The following is a 17,782-nucleotide window of genomic DNA, read 5'->3' on the forward strand; positions in this document are numbered from 1 at the left end:
TTGAGAAAGGAATAGAAAGATAAAGAGTTAATGACGAAATCCGGAGCTCGTGGAAGATCGCGTCATCTGTAGATTTTGCATTCGCGTCAGATAGTAAATACAGTTTCACGCTGAGTTCACCGAGTCGAGGAAAGGAAACGATACGATTGTTTGCCACGAGAAGTAGAAATATAACACCTAATGCTTTCGTGATCTTATACCGTCACCTCTTAAGCTGAAACGGATGCAAAATTACATTACATCTCACAGACAATGAAATGCATTCGAAATGAAGAGATATCTTATCGTGTGCTTTGTTCACCTCACAATCTATTTCCAGCTCCTATACTCCATTTTTATCAAAGTAGCTCATCTATTTTTAGAGGAACCTAATTCTAGCAGGCCAGATATTTCTCGAAACACAAATAAAACCTCTTCGGGGGCGTCAAGCAGCAGAATAGGCTGACTTCAAGGAAACTCGACTGAAAACAGTTTTGTTCGAATCAGATTCGAATTAGCAAAATAGTACCCATCGATCGTTAGAACAGTGGACTAACGAATAAGACAGGGATTGGATCTTCGATGTTATAAAGCAGTTGAAGCAAATGAAATTAAAAACCGAGGAGAAAATAATATTTCAAGTGAAATGCGCCGAGTCTAAATATTCGCAGTTCGCAGATCTCGAATTCGGACTTACATACATCATCACAAAATAACTGGAATCCTCATTTCTTTGATAGTATTCAAATGAAGCACGAAAAGATTTTGAGACAACTTTTGCTCATCTCGACACTGCGAAAGCATCTTTAACAGCGTTCACTGGTCAGTTTGTGGCGGGAATGTCATAGTTTATTATATGTTTCCCTGGGCTTTACTAGAAATAGTAACTAGTCATGTAGTTATTTGTCGTATGTAATCTGGGATACTAGAAAACGCTAGGAAACAAAGCCAGGCCTTCTTTTAACCTCTCCCCTACAACCTACAACCTTTAAAATAAGCTAAGCTCCCACTCTACTAAAAAATTTCTTTTTCAAACTGATTCTCTGACAGGTCGAGCCGTGAGGTCGTTTGCTCTCATTAACCGATAGGGCGAGATCGAAGCGTTCCTATTTTTGGTCCCCTATTTCCGGCGGAAGTGGTAAGAAAATTTAACCCATTGACGCCTGTGGAGGCCGTAACCAGCCGAGATCGACGAACGTTGGCCTTTGTTCCACTTCTGACGTCATCACCTTAGACCAAAATTGGCATCACCTATACTCAAGTTCTGCAGCAGGAATAGTTCTTTCCAGTCATACCCAGATCAGAGTGATTAGGCCAACTGAACATGAAATATGCCCAAAACTGCTTAGAAATTAGAGTGATAAACTCAGAGCAAACTTTCCCACTACTACTCTTGGTTACTACCTGCTAAGAATTTCCCGTCTCGATGATGCTTTCTCGGGAATTCTTCAACTGGAAGCAAGCTCAGTAGAAGGTCAACAACTGCAGCAAAAAGATAAGAAAAAAGAAAAAGGAAAGGCGAGAGAAAAAATAAATGCGGGTTTATTTCCAAGAAAGGATCGCTTAAATATTAAATGTCTGTGTGCCTTCTCATCCCTCCCCTCCGACATCATCAACAATCTAATCCTTAACGTGCCAAAAAATGGTATTTTGGTCCCGTTTTTCCCTATTTTAGACCTGATATGTGTCTGCATGCACTCATATGTTGCTCGCATGTACTCGTATGTTACTCGTATGTACTCGCATGTTACTCGTATGTACTCGCATGCTACTCGTATGTACTCGCATGTTACTCATATGTACTCGCATGCTACTCGTATGTAGGTGTGGTGTTTTAGTCACGATCAAGTCTCAAAGAGTATTTATTGCTTCGGCTATTGTTTAGCTAAACAAAGAAGTGCATGCATGATAAATGTTGAGGTCATACGGAAATCTTGCTTATTAAATGTTTTTTTTTCTTGTGCGGTTTTTGTGGTTACTGGCGAAAGCCGGTCACCACTTTGTCATCAGGTGTGCAATTACGACAGTCCGTGACTTTCGGAAGTTTTCGGGGCGAACTCTTTGATACCGAACTACCTCGAGATTTACTCGAGTTCTTTTAATCGATTTTCTCCTTTAAAACGCGAATTGCTGTAATGAAAACAACTACTTGTTACAGTTTTATTTTTAATTAATTAATTAATTAATTAATTAACAATTACACTACTTACAAAAAAGTGCAGTACACTACTTACACTACTTACAACCCAATATTACATTTTTTGTTTTGTTTTGTTTTGTTACAGTTTATGATTGTCAGAAATTTCAAGTAAAAAATTCAATGTTAACTAGCCGACACATGGTGCTACAAATGTCCACGGTGACAGAGACTAAATGAAACCCAATTTAGATGTGTTTGAACGAAAGACAACGCAAACATTATTGTGTTGGTGTCCTATGTACATGCTGGGTGTACTGTGCAGCACAGGGGAAATGCTCTGCTCGAAGCAAATTTAACTGACCCAAAGATTACTTCAGGAGCTGTGGTCTTGCTTTCATAATTTGCTGATGAAGAGGAGAAAACCCTGGGAAGCTGACGCCAGCTTTTTCATGCTGGATATAATTTACTGGTCACTAAGACTTCACTTGAGACTGGTGAAATCTGTTCTAAAGGCTTTATTTCAGATCTGGGAGGTTTTGTTATTTTTCAGGGGGATATCGATGGTGCCTACTGTTCTTCCATTGCAGATTTAAGTTTCCTCAATCAAGCGTCCCCCCTCCCCTCCCCTCCCAGAATAGCTGCCCCTGGGCTATTTAACTATTTCTCTTCATAGAATTTTCTGAGTGAAGACTAACAATTTGAGTGTAATAAAATAGGTCCTTTGTAGCTAAACCATAATGTGACCTACTTTTCATAAGATTATGGGCTATAACATCCCAGAAATGGAAAAAGCATGTCGAAAATATCAAAATGGCCAAGTTTGAGGCCCCTGGCATTAAAGAATGAGATTTTATGATGGTTTGAATTTTTACAAAATAAAGAACATTTGTATGGAAAAACTTGTTGGAGAGCATAGACCTTGCTCTCAGGCAACATTTTCCATAGATATCCTCTGAATTTCCCGAAACTTGACACTGTCATAAAAATTTACTCTCTAATGCCAGGGGCCTCAAACTTGGCCATTCTGGTATTTTTGATAGGTTCTTTCCATTTCTGGCATTCTTTAAGTTAATTAGCCTATAATATATTTCTTAAGGAAAAATTTGGTCACGTGACCCCAGCTGCAAAGGGCCTGCTGATAGGATCAGCTTTATCAAAGCTAAGGTCATTGTGTGTTGAAGAGAGTAGAACGTTTCAAGGATTCACACTCTTCCTAGAAGGTTAGTATTTTCATTGATCACTGTTTGCTGATGTGAGCGTGTTTCTTCAGACGATGATGGTGGTGTAGAGCTTGGTTGTTTCTTGCATTGCTGGAGGAAGCCACAGGTAGCCCTTTGTAGATGAGTTCGGAATTTTTCAGTGAAAAGACAAAACAACAAGAAGTTGGCAAAGCCTTGGCTACTGTCACCCATTCCCTATTAAAAGCAAATTGAAAAACTAAACGTGTCAGGCCATACTACAACAAATTATTCATTATAAAATTTATTATTATCACTATTATTATTATTATTATTATTATTATTATATATATGATATGACAATGATGATAATAAATTATTATTATTATTATTATTTTGATATTATTATTACTATTATAATTACCGAAAACTTAAGGAACAACAGAATTTCTGAATTTTTTACCAAATACATGTAAGATTCAAGTTTGTATGGAAAAGTGCTCAATAAAGTTTGCTTTTTCTTTAAAAAATTAAAAAAAAAAAAAAATTATTATTATTATTATTATTATTATTATTATTATAAGTCCTTAAAGTCTCGCCGCTTTTAACTTATGGTGCCGAGTTCAATCCGTGAGCCTAGGGCAGTCATAAGTCTGCTGGATTACTTGATGGATGGAGACCTCCTAAGTATGTGAGCAGTTCCAAGGAGGATGGTCTTCTGTAGCTCTGTTATTCTAATATTGCCTGGGATCTTGCCGATGTAGTATTCTGTTCCCTTCTTGACAAGCCCAAAAGCTCCAATGATCACTGGGAGAGCTGTTGTTTTCATTTCCCACGTTTTCTCAATTTCAATCTCAAGATCTTTGTACTTTGTGAGTTTTTCCATTGTTTTCAAGGAGGTGTTCCTTTCTGTGGGGATGGACATATCAATAAGCAGACAGGTTCTTTCCTTCTTGTCTTTCATCACTATGCATGTCTGGTCTGTTTGCTTTTACCTCTTTGTCGGTTTGGATTGGCATGTCCCAAAGTATAGTCGCTGTTTGGTTTTCTGTCACAGTAGCTGGTTCATGGTCATAGTGTTTATCTTGTACTTTGATGTTATAGTGTTTGCATATTATTATTATTATTATTATTATTATTATTATTATTATTATTATTATTATTATTATTTACCATGAGTATGATTTAACCAGACCACAGGCAGCCCACACTCAAGCTCTGAGTGATGATCATCTTGCATAATAGAGGTACATGGCAAAATTGTAACGCTTTGTATTGAAATATTTATGATCAAATTTAGGAGGTTTAAGGTGGCTCAAAACAGTTTCCAACACTTAGATTTGGATGGGTCGTTATAACCACTCTTTATCACTTGATGCTACAATCATGGTATCAAAAAACTGCCCAAGCATTAGTGAACACGTTGTCATCATTTCATGACACAACAGGTTACCATAGCAACAGTATGACTTCCTAAAAACACCCTTAATTACAGCTTTAGGGGCTTATAATTCAAAAACGGCACGGTGAAATTTTTTTATATTATCAACTTTTGATAGATATGATAAGACACAACTTTTGACAAAGTTTAAACAAATTCTGTACATGGGGTTCAGAGCTACCTTAAATTTTTGAAAATTTTAGGTGGTTCTGAACCCCATGTACAGAATTTGATAACGACCCATCCAAATCCAAATCCTTAGAACATTATCTGTTGTTAAATGTTGGCAAAAGACATTCCTTATTATTGTTATTGTAATTTTTAACTTTTTTTAACTTTTTAAACACACCATAAATTGGACTTAATATTATACATAAATCGTTACCATAATTATCATCATTACCATCACCATCATCAATCATCATTACATCATCATCATCACCATCTTCATCTTCTTCATCATCATTATCATCATCATCATCATCATTATCATCATCGTCCTTGTCATCGTTGTTATCATTGCCATTGTCATTGGCATGTCATTGTGAAGTCATAATCATTGTAACAAACTTGATACATTGCATTGAAGAATGACTACTCTGATTAATTAAATTTGCTGACTGAACTTATGGATCTCAACAAACCTGGAGATACAAAAGGGCTTTCTCCCATGCTGCGTTAGAGTCATCAAGTCCTCCTGCAATGTAAATGATGAAGCGAAGAGTTCCCCATATGCGAACCAGAACAAATATGACAGGAACCAGCGTCAGTCTTTTCTCTGCTTTCAGGGCATATTCCTTTGATTGTGCAGATGTAAACTGCTTTTGTTGACAATAAACATGAAAACCAAGGAAGAGAAGCAAGATTTTAAACCTTCAATATCAGGCATTGACAGTTTATTCACTAAAAGTGGCAGACTTATACAAAAAAAGATGTTTAAACAACTTGGCTGTAAAACTAGAAAGTAAAATCTTGTACTCTGGTATCATGTCTATTATTTATTACTGACACAAACTTCACATGTCATTTCCTTTATAAGAATTAATTACTTCTCATACTCAAATATTTAAGCATAGCCATAATGGTGGCTTACAGGTCTGTTCTTATTGGTAATTAGCATGTAGATGTTTTTGATATTATTTCTCTATTTAATCTCTGTTAAGTTCAGATTCAACTAGCAAGAAATTAGAGTTGTGTGGAAAATTATGTGATGAAAGTATTTCAAGTGTCAATAAAAATTATTATTAACACTTGAACTTATTTCATCACATAATTTTCAAAACAACTCTCATTTCTTAAAATACTCTGCTGTCCATCATGTTTTCAACTGAAAATGTGATGACACACTGTTTCTTATATCTTATATAAATCCAGGATGGACATACATACATCCTTTATAGGGTGTGTTTAAAACATGAAATGGTGAAATAACAAAATTTAATCCCTACAATATATTGAGAGCTAATCACTGTTGACTCAGTGCTATTTAGGCTAACTGTAGTGTCATTTCGTCACTTTGCCATTTTATGTTTTAAACATGCCCATCCTTTATAGCTGGTTTTCACATGACGTCACTAAAATTTGAACTACAAAACTATTGATCTTCCTGAGATTTTAGTTAAATGATGTATAAGAGCAGCTGAAAACTAATATTCATACAAATTTTCGCTCCAAATGGGTTCTTGGTTTTGTGATAAAGTACGTTTGAATTTCTAAGCTTTTGCGTGACGCGGCATTTACATCATGGCCTAGAGAGTTGTCATGATGGTTAAAAAAGTTACTTATTTTGGGGAACTTGGCTATCTGAACAGTTCATGTCTTAGAAAACGTATTATTTTAATGTTTTAGAGTTCCTCGAGGGATAAATTCACGCTTTTGTAGCAAAACTCAGTGACAGATGTTTCTGTTGGTTTCCGGCCGCCATGTTGGTGCCCATACGGATGGGCACCAGCATGGCGTCTCCATACAAATCTCTATAAAATTGGGTAAAAAATTTCTCCACATATCTCGCATAAGAAAAATTGCTGTGACCAGAATTTTGGCGAATTTTCCAAAGAGGCTCTTCAAAGACAATTAATAAAATCATACACTAGAAAAACAAACCAGCTTTTCGGCAATTAACAACACTAATATAACACTACGTTATTAACTTTGTCAGGAATGACAGAGATATAGAACTACAACATAAGGGGTAAACAGGGGAGGGTCCCGAGGTCCCTTTAATTCAATAACACAGCCCTACTGTAGATAGCTAAGACACAAATACAAGAGGTAATATAAAAGAACTAGTAGCGGGGGGGGGGGGGGGGGAGAGTAATGAAGCTATGTAGTGTGCAGCTGAGCACATGAACAAGCACCAAGTGTTGCTCATGTCAGAGGAACTAGTCCCAACTACCCCTCCTCCTCTCAAGTTAAATATGAACACATGGATTATTAAAACTAACAAATGAAATAAAATGGCAGTATTCCCTCCCTTGTTTTCACTTCCCCTGTGACATGACCAGCCCTCTCCGTTGGAGCCTTGGGACAACACCTGCCCCCTACACCCACCCCTGCTGTGTCCCTCTACCCCTCCCTGCATAACTGTGTGAAGTCAGCCTGCCACAGCTTACCTCTTTTCGAATATGGTACTTTAACATCAGATAAAAAGTTGAACTAACACAAAAAGCAGTGACTTCCCAAGCTTTTCCTGAAATCAACATCCACAGATACTTATCGCTTTTTGACAATCTTGAGTCAATCCAGCACCAACCCGCGCTGTACACGTCGTTGTCATTGCCCAACTTTCCCAATCCTAGAGCAGTACCTGTGATAATCAGTGGAACTCCCCAGCCGATAATATGGTAAAATTTAAGCATTGTCCCAGCTTTGTTGGCCTGCTTTTTCACCACAACAGTGTACATAAATATCGCGAGGAATGTTGTCCAGAAAAACGACCAAAGTGAAGCGCAAGTTGTAACAAAACTTTGCGATTTACACACGGTGGAGTCATCTCTTCGTCGCCACACGCCAAATAAATTTCCCCCAGCGATAAAGAAGTCACCGATCGAGATGTAAACCAGTATTCTTCTTGAAGTCGATCTAAAATCCTTCCATGCAATAAATGTACCGATGATGAAAGAAGTCCCTAACAATGAAAGACTCGCAGATATGGTTGTAAGAACTCTGTTGATGACCGCGTTCGCTTCATCTTCGAATCCTTGAGTTGGTGTACTAGAAATATTGAAGACAGCCGTCGATTCTAACAGCATACTGAAAGTATCCAATGTTGACGAGATTCATAAATGCGACGGGACAGTTTCGGGGAAAAAAGTTAAGTGTTGCTCAATTCCGCGTATCAGCTCGTATCAGTTTCTGAGCGTTTTCTTATCCGTTCTCCGAGCCTGCGATTTAGCTCGCGGTTGCTCTGTCACGCTAGCGTAACGTGACAGAGCTGCGAACAGAGGCGGGCACTAGCTAGCCTGCGAACGCAGACGTCGCTTTGTCTCCGCCGAAAAATAACGTCTGCGAACCCGAGCCAGGAAACGATTTCTGTGACGTAATGACTTTTGTTTCGCTTTGGCCTATATGATTTCATGATACAATGAAACTCAAGTGCTCCTCGCAGCGAATACCTCGCGCAGTAGTTCTGGGGTTACTTGAGCTAAACTGTGATTGGCTTAAAATTCCTACGTCACAGAAATCATTTCCTGGCTCGGGTTCGCAGACGTTATTTTTCCGCGGAGACAAGCGACAGCCGGAAATACGTCTGCGTTCGCAGGCTAGGCACTTATTAGACCTAGCTAGGCTGACCTTATATGAATCCTAAAGCGATCCACTCAATTAATGTCATCACACGAATTTAAATGAATAAAATTTTACAAGAGATTAACAATAAATAATCACGAATTTTTATCGTCTGTACTACTGTACCTCTACGAGTAAAAACCATGTAGCTTCTCTCAAAAATCATTGTAATTAACACGAGTTAGTCTGAATATTAATATATTTCAGTCTACGTAGATCTTGTGCAAAACCAGGCAGGTTAGTCACGAGATACAAATGCAGCGTTTTGTTTGAATAAAGGAAGTCTCGTGCAAAACCAGACGAGCATGCCAAGAGATTTACTAACCATTATTAGCCCCTTTTATTAGTACAACCCGGGGCAGGTACTCCCAGAAAAGTTGGGCGGAGGTGTGCGGCCGGCTTCCCAAAACCCTTACCCTATTTATGACCAAAATCTGCGATTTTCGCCACCCTATTTATGACCTGACCAAAAATTCGATACCCTATTTATGACCATTGTGGGGCTTTTTGAAGGACTTTGCAGTTGATGGTGTTATCGAGTTAAGCCTGCAATCAAGCAGGCCCACCTTTGAGTTCCATGCACGAGCGACGAAGAGCAAGTCGGCGAGCGAAGCGATCCGGCGGGAGGAGTCTGGGGCAGAAGCGCCAAGAACGTGAGCCTCCTACTACACAGGGGTAGGGTTTTGAGAGCATTCTTGCCCTAAACAGGGACAGGATTTCAAACCCTCAGCAGCAACCCTAGGCCTTGCTCTCCCTTTACCTGGCTGGATTAAGAAGCATCCTGAGTTTCACTTGCTTGAGGAACCTTGTTGCTATAGCGCCAGGGTATTTATAACGCTACACTTGGATGTTCCCGTTTTAAACCGGTGGCCTACTTTGACAAAACCAATTCTACATAGATGTTCCTTTCTCTTTCACGGCACACTGAAAGATAACAAGACAGGGGTGGATCTTGGGGGAGGGTGCAGGAGGTGCACCCCCCCCCCCCACCAAAATGACATGCGGCTTTCTGATAAAACTGGTATTCTGAAAAATAAAAAGAAACCATGTGGTTTATTGGCATTGAAGTAAAACATGGTGCATCCCCTCCTAAGAAAAATGCTGGATCCACCCCTTCAAAAAAATAATATTTTAGAATGTGAACTATGTTAAATATACATTTTAGAACAGGCAACTTATAAAAATGATTTGAAATAGTGATTTCTATAGTATTAAAAGAAGTGTTGAAAATTTCTCTATGTGGTTATAGAAATAATTGAGTTGCCATGTGTTGTTATGAATATACAAGTTTTTTACCCTAAGTTTAACATTTTTTGGAGGTCCCAGTCTGTCCTTGAAGCCTACCATAACATTTACCTTCATTCTAGGCTAAGTCATTATGACAGATCAAAGACAATTTTTTTTTTTCAAATTTCACCATTATTATTCATTATTCTAAAATGTATTGACCAAAGTCGCTCTCCTCTGGCAAATTGATATGATTGTTTAACATAAACAATATTGTTTCTACATAAATGATAATGATCTTTTTAATCATCAAAACAATGCACAAAAAATATCACATGTCCATGATTAATTAATCAAGTATCATCACTGAAAAAGACAAGCCTTTGGTAAGACTTCATTCATTCATTCATGTTTACTATGCTACACTGATACGTTTCTTTTTTTAATGTATCAGTTCGAGAAAACATCATTTTAATTGAATGGGTACAGTTTCGTTAACATATTACAAATTCTTTCTTTTCAGACTTCTAAATGGATAAACACACCAAGCTCCTCTACTTCAACTTTCTTGTCATGTTATACTTGAAATGAGTACGCCTTCAAGACATCATTAGCCATTCCAATGCATGTGGAGTAGTCACAAACTACTTTTTCAAATCCTTTTCCTGCTCTTTGCAGCGAACCTCCAAGTAAAGTGTATTTGCTGTCTAGAGCTGTTGAGCTCTTAGGCTGACTTGATGATGATGTAATACCTTTTGACCAGCAGTACGTCCTGATGGAATAGTCCCTTGAACAAGACATCACGCGATAAGCATCAACATGCAGGCCAGTAACAGGTCCCATGTGATCAGTGTGGGTTTGTAAGGCCTTGAATGAATTCAAATCCCACAGACGTACCGTGTGGTCATGACTGGCAGAAACCACTTTTGAACCTAAGACCCTGACACATGACACCTCCCCACTGTGCCCTTGAAAACAGTGAATCTGCTGTCCACTGTCACTATTCCAGAGTATGATATCACCATTGTTGTAACCTGCAATGAGTTGGCTCTGTTTACCTGGCACCCAAGTCAAGCAAGTCACTGTGATGTCCGATGGATGCTGTAGAGTGTTTAGTTCAGGGCGTTTCCAGCACTCAGGGGCCAGGTATCTGATGTCAAATATTTTGACAGTACTTTCAAACTTTGATGCAGTGGCTAAGAGATGGTCAGATTGGAGCTCCATGTAATTCAAACCAAACGGACATGTCAGTTCATATTGAGGACTTGCTGTCAGTCTGGTGTCCCAAATTTTTACATAACCATCTCTAAATCCAACAAGAAGTAGTTGGCTTCCTTTACTGTCTTTTCCTTGTCCAATTACACCCTTTCCACACAACATGGAGCTTATAACTGCAGAATGACTTCCTTGCAATGTTGTATCCTGCTCTGTCTTGACATCCCATAATTTGATACCCCCTTCTGTATCCCCACTTGCCATTAGAGCATCATGGGACAACACTGTTAGACAAGCCACTGAAGATTCATGGGACTGCTTCTTCCATAGACTCTTTCCTTCTTGCACATTCCACAAGCATACAGTTTTGTCTTGACTGCAACTTGCAACAATGGGAGATGCATTCTTTTCAATTAACTCCTCATTATAAATATCATTGGTTGTGAGAAAAACCATGTCTGTGACTTGGCTCTTGTGGCCACGTAAGGTTTTGCATACATAGTCCAGGCCTGATCTTCCTGTGGCCACGCCAGTTTCAATCTTACTCCGAGCAATAAAATACTTCTGCCATGTTTTCTCTCCTACAAAGAGACAAGCAACTAGCTTACAAGTTTTAAAGTAAGTGCTTTATTGTTGGAGTAGGCAGCGAATTTTGGCATCTTTTTCTAAAGAATCAGATAAGCTTAAATACTCCAGTAGAGTACCGGTAGTTTCCTCGCAGTTGGCCGTTTTTGACAACCCTGATTTTATTGCACCACTGTTTGGCTCTACTGACACAATCTTGTGTAAAGCTATTATGCAAGCAGATGTGTGCAGGGCCTGAGAAGACGAAGTGAGCTAACCCGAAAAAGCCGTTCACTTACCAGGCGTTAGTTTTCCCAAGTGGCAAAAGTTCCATCGTTGCAAGCAATGTCTTTTCCACAATGAACCAACCCGGGACGCTTCATGCCAATCTCTGCAAACCTGAGAACATTTGGAGAGGTTTTCTGGTGACAGATAGCTGAAAATATTGACAAGTTCATCGAACGAAAATATGTTCTCTTTCACTTCCTCTTCCGCCATTATGAATTTCCCTCCCAGAATGCCTTGTGTGGAATGTCGAGCCGACGATTTCCCAGCGGCTGCTTGCGTGAGTAGCAAAAATTGTTCCACATACATAAAGTGCCTACCGTGTTGCACGAGTCAGGAGATTTCGCTTACCAACCGTACTTTATATCAAGAAACTTTAGTTTCTAGGAATTGAAAACAGTTTTGTACCGCAAATTGTGACTATCTTGTAAGTACGCATTTCCTTTGTGTGACAAAAACATGGCTGACGCACATTCAGAGCGCTTTGATGGAATGTTGCTAGCGATTGCACAGCAGTGCGAAGGAGGAATTGCTGAGGTACGGAAAGCATGCGTGCTTCACTTTTAATTTGCTAGTAGACTTTCAGTTCTTAAGCAAATCTTGAGACTTGAAAGCATCGTAGAAATCCTGTAACAGGCATTATTTTGTAGAATTTGGTCACGCAACTTCTCCAAGAACAGACAGTACGGCTCTTCAGGCCAGTTTAATTAGGAGGCAAGCTGTGAAATAGAAAAAAAAAAAAAGCTCTAAAATAACAAAAAACTTATCTATGATACTGTGTAAGTGTGAAAACTCGATCTAACATGCAACTGTGCTGTTACTGGCCAATCAGCAGTTACATCAAACCATAACTAGTTGCAAGGCCGGGTTTTCACATTACTCATTGCAGGTCTGATTGGTTTTCTGTCACAGTGCAATACGATTTCACAGATAATTCTTCCAGTGTATTCTGTTTTCAGATTTGCATTTTTGCTAACAACAAATTTTTCCTGGCAGTTGTTAGATGTATTCTTTGGATTTCTGGAAAGAAAGACAGACTTTTTTATTGGAGCTGGAAAAGCAGATGCAGAGAAAATAGTTTTAAGCAAGTTTAAAGAGCATCAGAAAAAAGTTGAAGAGGTTTGTTGGAATTGCTGTCATATGTTTGTTGAGTTTGTTTAAATTCTTATTCAACAAATATCATTCCAGAGGGTTTTCCAAGCAAATGGTCAACACCCCTGGAGAATCAATAACAGTAATTATTACAGAACTGTATTTCAAAGAAATGAAATGATGATCAGCAACTTCTAATTATACTGAAACTTGACTTACCACAGCCACTAATGAACCTTTCTGCTCATCCAGTCACAAGGATTGTAGGAAAGAAAACCTACTAACACCTTTTTGTCTTTTATCTGTGATTTATTTTTATTATCTGGCTAGCTGCATGAGTGAGCAAGATGAACCGAATCCTGAGCTGTGGTTGGCTACTGAGGTGGGCAAGATGGTGCTATCTTGACTGCTCCTGATTACCCGTTGTGTTCCACAAGAAAATACTGTTCTTTTTCCATCAAAAAGATCCTTTATTGACTTGTTTGGTCAAGATGGCTGGGTATTAGCTTCATTCTTTTTTTGTGAGTTTATGGACTTCAACTCCATTGTTAACACACCAAAAAAGGACTCAGCCAATATCCAACCATCTTGCCCTCACGCTTGGTCAATAATCCATACATCTAAAGTATGCACTCAATTTTGTCATTAATCAAGGATATATATATTATACAGATTGATCAGCTTGTTTAACTAGCAACTTTGGTATTTTTCAGAGAAAGGAAAAAGAAAGAAAAGAAGCTGAGGCTTTGAAAGCAGCAAAGGCTAAAAAGGAAGCTAAAGAAAAACCAGAAGCTAAGATACAAGAAGTGACAGAGGAAGAAGCAGAGAAAATAAAGAAAGAAGAAGCAAAAAGGAAAGAGAAGGAACAAAAAGAAACGGAAAACAAAAAAACAGATAGCGATAAAAACAATGAAAATGGAGAGGTGAGTTCACTCATTAACTGGTAAAATTGATTTTCTGAATGTGACAACCCGAGTAAACAGCTACATGTATTGTTCTTTGGATGCCCACTTTGTTCCCAGTGAGAGAGAAATGTCATCCTGTAATACACGTAGTTGAACCTCTCGTAAGCAACCACCTCTCCTCAGCAACCAGTTTTCCAAAATACCAAAAGTTTCCAAGCTGGGACCTCTTGTAAGCGACCACCTCTTGTAAATGAACTCGGCAACTTTTACAGCTAAAAGTTTGAAATTTTCTTTTGTTTTTAACCTCCCTTAAATACTACTTAAGGTGGTGTGACATTATTGCATTCCTGAATAGTACAAGAGATGGAAAATTCTCAATGGGAAGTACTGGATTTTTTGAATCTTGAAATTGGCTTTTCACCTATTGTAAATAAAACATTTAAAACATGGAATAGTAACCATATGCTAATGAGGCAAAATTTTGACGCAATATGGTCTAAGCTCTCATAAGCAACCACCTCCAGTAGGAAACAACCAAGGCTTGACATTTTGGATGGTTGCTTACAAGAGGTTGGACTGAATGACTTAAAAACATTTCATATTGATTCAGGCTGCCAAAGATGACGAAGCAGATGATGAAGAAGATGAAGATGCAAAAGGAAAAATGAAACCAAACTCTGGTAATGGAGCTGATCTTCAGAAATATAAATGGATACAAGTAAGTTATGATAAGATTGCAGGATTTAATCAGGAGTGTCTTGATTTACAATGTGTGGTTCCAGAAAACATCCATTCCAAAGCCCATGGAAGATTATTGGAAATTCCAATGGCTTAGGGAGAGGGGGTTCAAACGCCAATTGAAAATACATGTATGAAGCTGAACTAGAATTTCTGAAGGGGACTAGAAGGAGCATTCAACCAAAAAGCTTTCCTTGAGGAGTATGGATTTTGTCTGGAGCAACACAATGAAATAATAATACGTGGAAATTACCCGACAAATGGTAGGTGCATCCCATTTTAAATGAAAATAATGTCATTTGTATAAATGATTCATTTTGCTTTAGTGTTCAAAATCATCAACAAAATCTGAGCTGAGGAACATTTTGAAACTGGCGCTGTTTGTCTCAAGTTACTTAGTGAACTGAATACAGAACTGTGAGGAAAATAAAAAGTAACTCCAAGATGAATTAAGGGAAAGTTTTCATTGAGTCAGACAAATGTATTTGTCTTATGAACAAGCTGGATTCACTAGCAGTTTTGGAGCCAACAGCTTAACTTTGGCTTCCTTCCTTTCCCTCCTTTGTGAAACCTTTGCAGAAACCCTTCTTGGGCATTCATGTACCACATACAATGTAAAAACCCTCAAAAATTATAGGCAGGCTTTTAGCCAGAATTTGAAAAGTGGCCGTCAAAAATGGGCTATAGGACCTGCTCAAATAAGCAATTTATGAGGTAACATATGAAAAATATAATAATTTTTTATAGACAATGGCCGTCCACTGGACGCCCATCTTGCTAAAATCCTGATTATAGGTAAAAGAGGAAACTAAAGTTGCAGATCCAAATTTTATTTAAAACTGACTGGGTATGTATTTAATAGAGATGCAACTTGCCGTTGATTCTACTTCATTCTGTTTATGATTTCTCTTTTGTTTCAGACATTATCAGAAGTGGAGGTGAGATGGTTGATTTGATGTGTGGTGATGGGATTAATGCTTGAAGGATTTGGGGGATATTTTGCTGGAGGATGGTGTAAAGAGTATTTTTTTTAATTCAAATATTTGCTGTTTTCTCTTGCTCACCTGGTGAGAAATATATTTTAAAACTGCTGAGCACATGGAAGGTGTACATGCAAATTCACAGAATGTTTAGAGGTCGGCAGGAAGAAATACCAAAATTACATGTACCAAATTGGCCAAAATTCTGTGTGATAGCACAAGTATATTATTTTGCACCATTTACCAGTACCTTACTTACTTTTCAAGTGTATGAAATGAGTTACAGTGTAGCAAATAAAATAATGCTTACAAGCTCTCCTTTCCTTTCTCTCCCAGATTCACTTTGGTAAATTCTTGTCTGGTTGGTTAAATTTTCATAACTAATTTTCACTATATATATGTATTTCCACAACTTGAGAGCCTAGTTAAGGGTCAACTTGAAGTATCTTTGTTGAGCGGCCCATGAAATGTAAAAAGTATGAATGGTACAAAATGTGTTATTTAATTCTGTCACCAGTTAGGATTGTCAGTCAGTGTGGAATGATGCAAACAGTGTAACAATTGAGCTTTTTTTATCAATTTCACACAAGGAAGTGATGATCACAAAGCTGATAAGATCTGACAATACTGACTGACAAATATCTTCCAGTTAAGAAGTAGTTCTTCATTTATCTGGGTTATTCATGTGTTTTTTTAAAAATTTAATTTCAGGTCAGGATTCCTTTGGAAGTCAATTTTAAAGTAAAAGGTAGAGATGTAGTGGTGGACATACAACAGAGTGTAAGTATTTTCAGTATTACTGTTAGGTATATATCTGTAGTTGTTTTAAGGTGCCTCAAAACAGTTTCCAGCAGTTAGATTTTGATGGGTCATTATTAACCACTCTTTATCACTTGATGCAACAATCATGGTTTCAACAAACTGCCCAGTCATTGGTGAACACGCTATTATCAATTTCGTGACACAATGGGTTACCATAGCAACAAAATGACCTGCTAAAAACACCCTTAATTATAGCTTTAGGGGCTTATTATTCAAAAACGGCTTGGTGAAATTTTTATACATTATCAAATTCTGATGAGCATGATAAGATGCAACTTTTGGCAAAGTTTTAAAAAAATTCTGCACATATGGTTCAGAGCCACCTTAAATTTTCAAAACTTTAAGGTTGCGCTAAACCCTATGTACAGATTTTTTAAAAACTTTGCCAAAAGTTGCATCTTATCATGCTCATTAAAATCTGGTAATAAGAAAAAATTTCGCCATGCCGTTTTTGAATAATAAGCCTTTAAAGCTGTAATTGAGGGTGTTTTTATTAGGTCATACTGTTGCTTTTAGTAACCTATTGCATCATGAAAATGACAACACTGTGTCCACCAATGATTGGGCAGTTTTTTGATACCATGATTGTAGCATCAAGTGTTAAATATTGTTTATAACGACCTATCAAAATCTAAGTGCTGGAAACTGTTTTGAGCCACCTTAAAGGTGTTCTACTGGAAAAAGTTAAACACAACTACCTTTATCAGTTTATCATTTAAGAACTAGACAACATGTACTGTGTTTCTGTCGAGTTTTAGTACAAATCTACTAGTGTCCTATTACAATTACTTCTCTGATTGCCTACGCTACTGACTATCTATTCTTTTGTAGATAGTGAGTAGTGTAGTAGTGTGCATTTGTTAACAAACTGGTGGCCACTTCGAAGTGTCTGTGAAGAGGATTTAGATAAAGTTTTGAACAACTAGTAGATTTATACTAAAACAATTAGATTATTCGCTCTTGTTGACAAACTGGTGGCCACTTCAAAGTGTCTGTGAAGAGGATTTAGATAAAGTTTTGAACAACTAGTAGATTTATACTAAAACAATTAGATTATTCGCTCTAGATTTCTATGTGTGATAGCTGACGAGGGCACAGTTGTGCCTGAGTCAACTATCACACCATAGAAATCTCGAGCTCATAATCTAATTGTGTAATAGAAACACAATTTTTTAACCAATCAGCATGAATACTTTCTTAGGGCTGTTTTCTAAAGGAAATTATATAACAATACAGTTTTTCTCTTTACCAGTCATGGTACATTTCCTTCAGTGTAAGTGCAGAGAATTTGATTGTCAAAATAAATTTAATCCCTTGGTTTGGTGATCACCTTGATTATTTTCAACACTCAGTGCATGTGTATAGATATCCCAAATAGAGATTATTGCTTATCAATTTGTAAGTTAAACTAAGAATTGCTATCACATGTA

The 17,782-nt window shown here is 37.8% G+C and overlaps 3 protein-coding genes across 4 annotated transcripts in view; 1 reads left to right on the forward strand and 2 right to left on the reverse strand.

Moving 5' to 3' along the window:
* Positions 1-2,039: 2,039 nt before the first annotated feature.
* LOC110059848 (G protein-coupled receptor 157-like) lies at positions 2,040-8,642 on the reverse strand. 2 transcript variants are annotated; one of them, XM_020766574.2, is made up of 3 exons: positions 7,351-8,642; positions 5,383-5,556; positions 2,040-3,534 (listed from the first exon to the last, which is right to left on the reverse strand). In XM_020766574.2, the coding sequence occupies exons 1-3, from the start codon at positions 7,987-7,989 to the stop codon at positions 3,322-3,324; spliced, it is 1,026 nt and encodes a 341-aa protein (XP_020622233.1). In that variant the 5' UTR covers positions 7,990-8,642; the 3' UTR covers positions 2,040-3,321. The 2 variants fall into 2 exon arrangements, with proteins under 2 accessions (XP_020622233.1, XP_020622232.1); XM_020766573.2 differs by having other exon boundaries at positions 5,383-5,559; positions 7,351-8,639.
* Positions 8,643-10,037: 1,395 nt separating this feature from the next.
* Positions 10,038-12,124, reverse strand: LOC110059857 (uncharacterized). The gene is made up of 2 exons (XM_020766581.2): positions 11,830-12,124; positions 10,038-11,547 (listed from the first exon to the last, which is right to left on the reverse strand). The coding sequence occupies exons 1-2, from the start codon at positions 12,122-12,124 to the stop codon at positions 10,328-10,330; spliced, it is 1,515 nt and encodes a 504-aa protein (XP_020622240.1). The 3' UTR covers positions 10,038-10,327.
* The window catches only part of LOC110059858 (nuclear migration protein nudC-like), a 17,735-nt gene continuing 12,056 nt past the window's right edge, over positions 12,104-17,782 (forward strand). Inside the window, exons 1-6 of the mRNA XM_089283153.1 lie at positions 12,104-12,352; positions 12,812-12,934; positions 13,621-13,830; positions 14,423-14,530; positions 15,471-15,488; positions 16,242-16,310. Of these exons, the coding sequence (XP_089139279.1) occupies positions 12,275-12,352; positions 12,812-12,934; positions 13,621-13,830; positions 14,423-14,530; positions 15,471-15,488; positions 16,242-16,310 (606 nt within the window). The 5' untranslated portion in view covers positions 12,104-12,274. The remainder of the gene's footprint in view (positions 12,353-12,811; positions 12,935-13,620; positions 13,831-14,422; positions 14,531-15,470; positions 15,489-16,241; positions 16,311-17,782) is intronic.

The sequence above is a fragment of the Orbicella faveolata genome, unplaced genomic scaffold (assembly GCF_042242905.1).
Source record: "Orbicella faveolata isolate gen_17 unplaced genomic scaffold, um_ofav_v1 contig_12, whole genome shotgun sequence".
NCBI classification, from domain to species: domain Eukaryota; kingdom Metazoa; phylum Cnidaria; class Anthozoa; order Scleractinia; family Merulinidae; genus Orbicella; species Orbicella faveolata.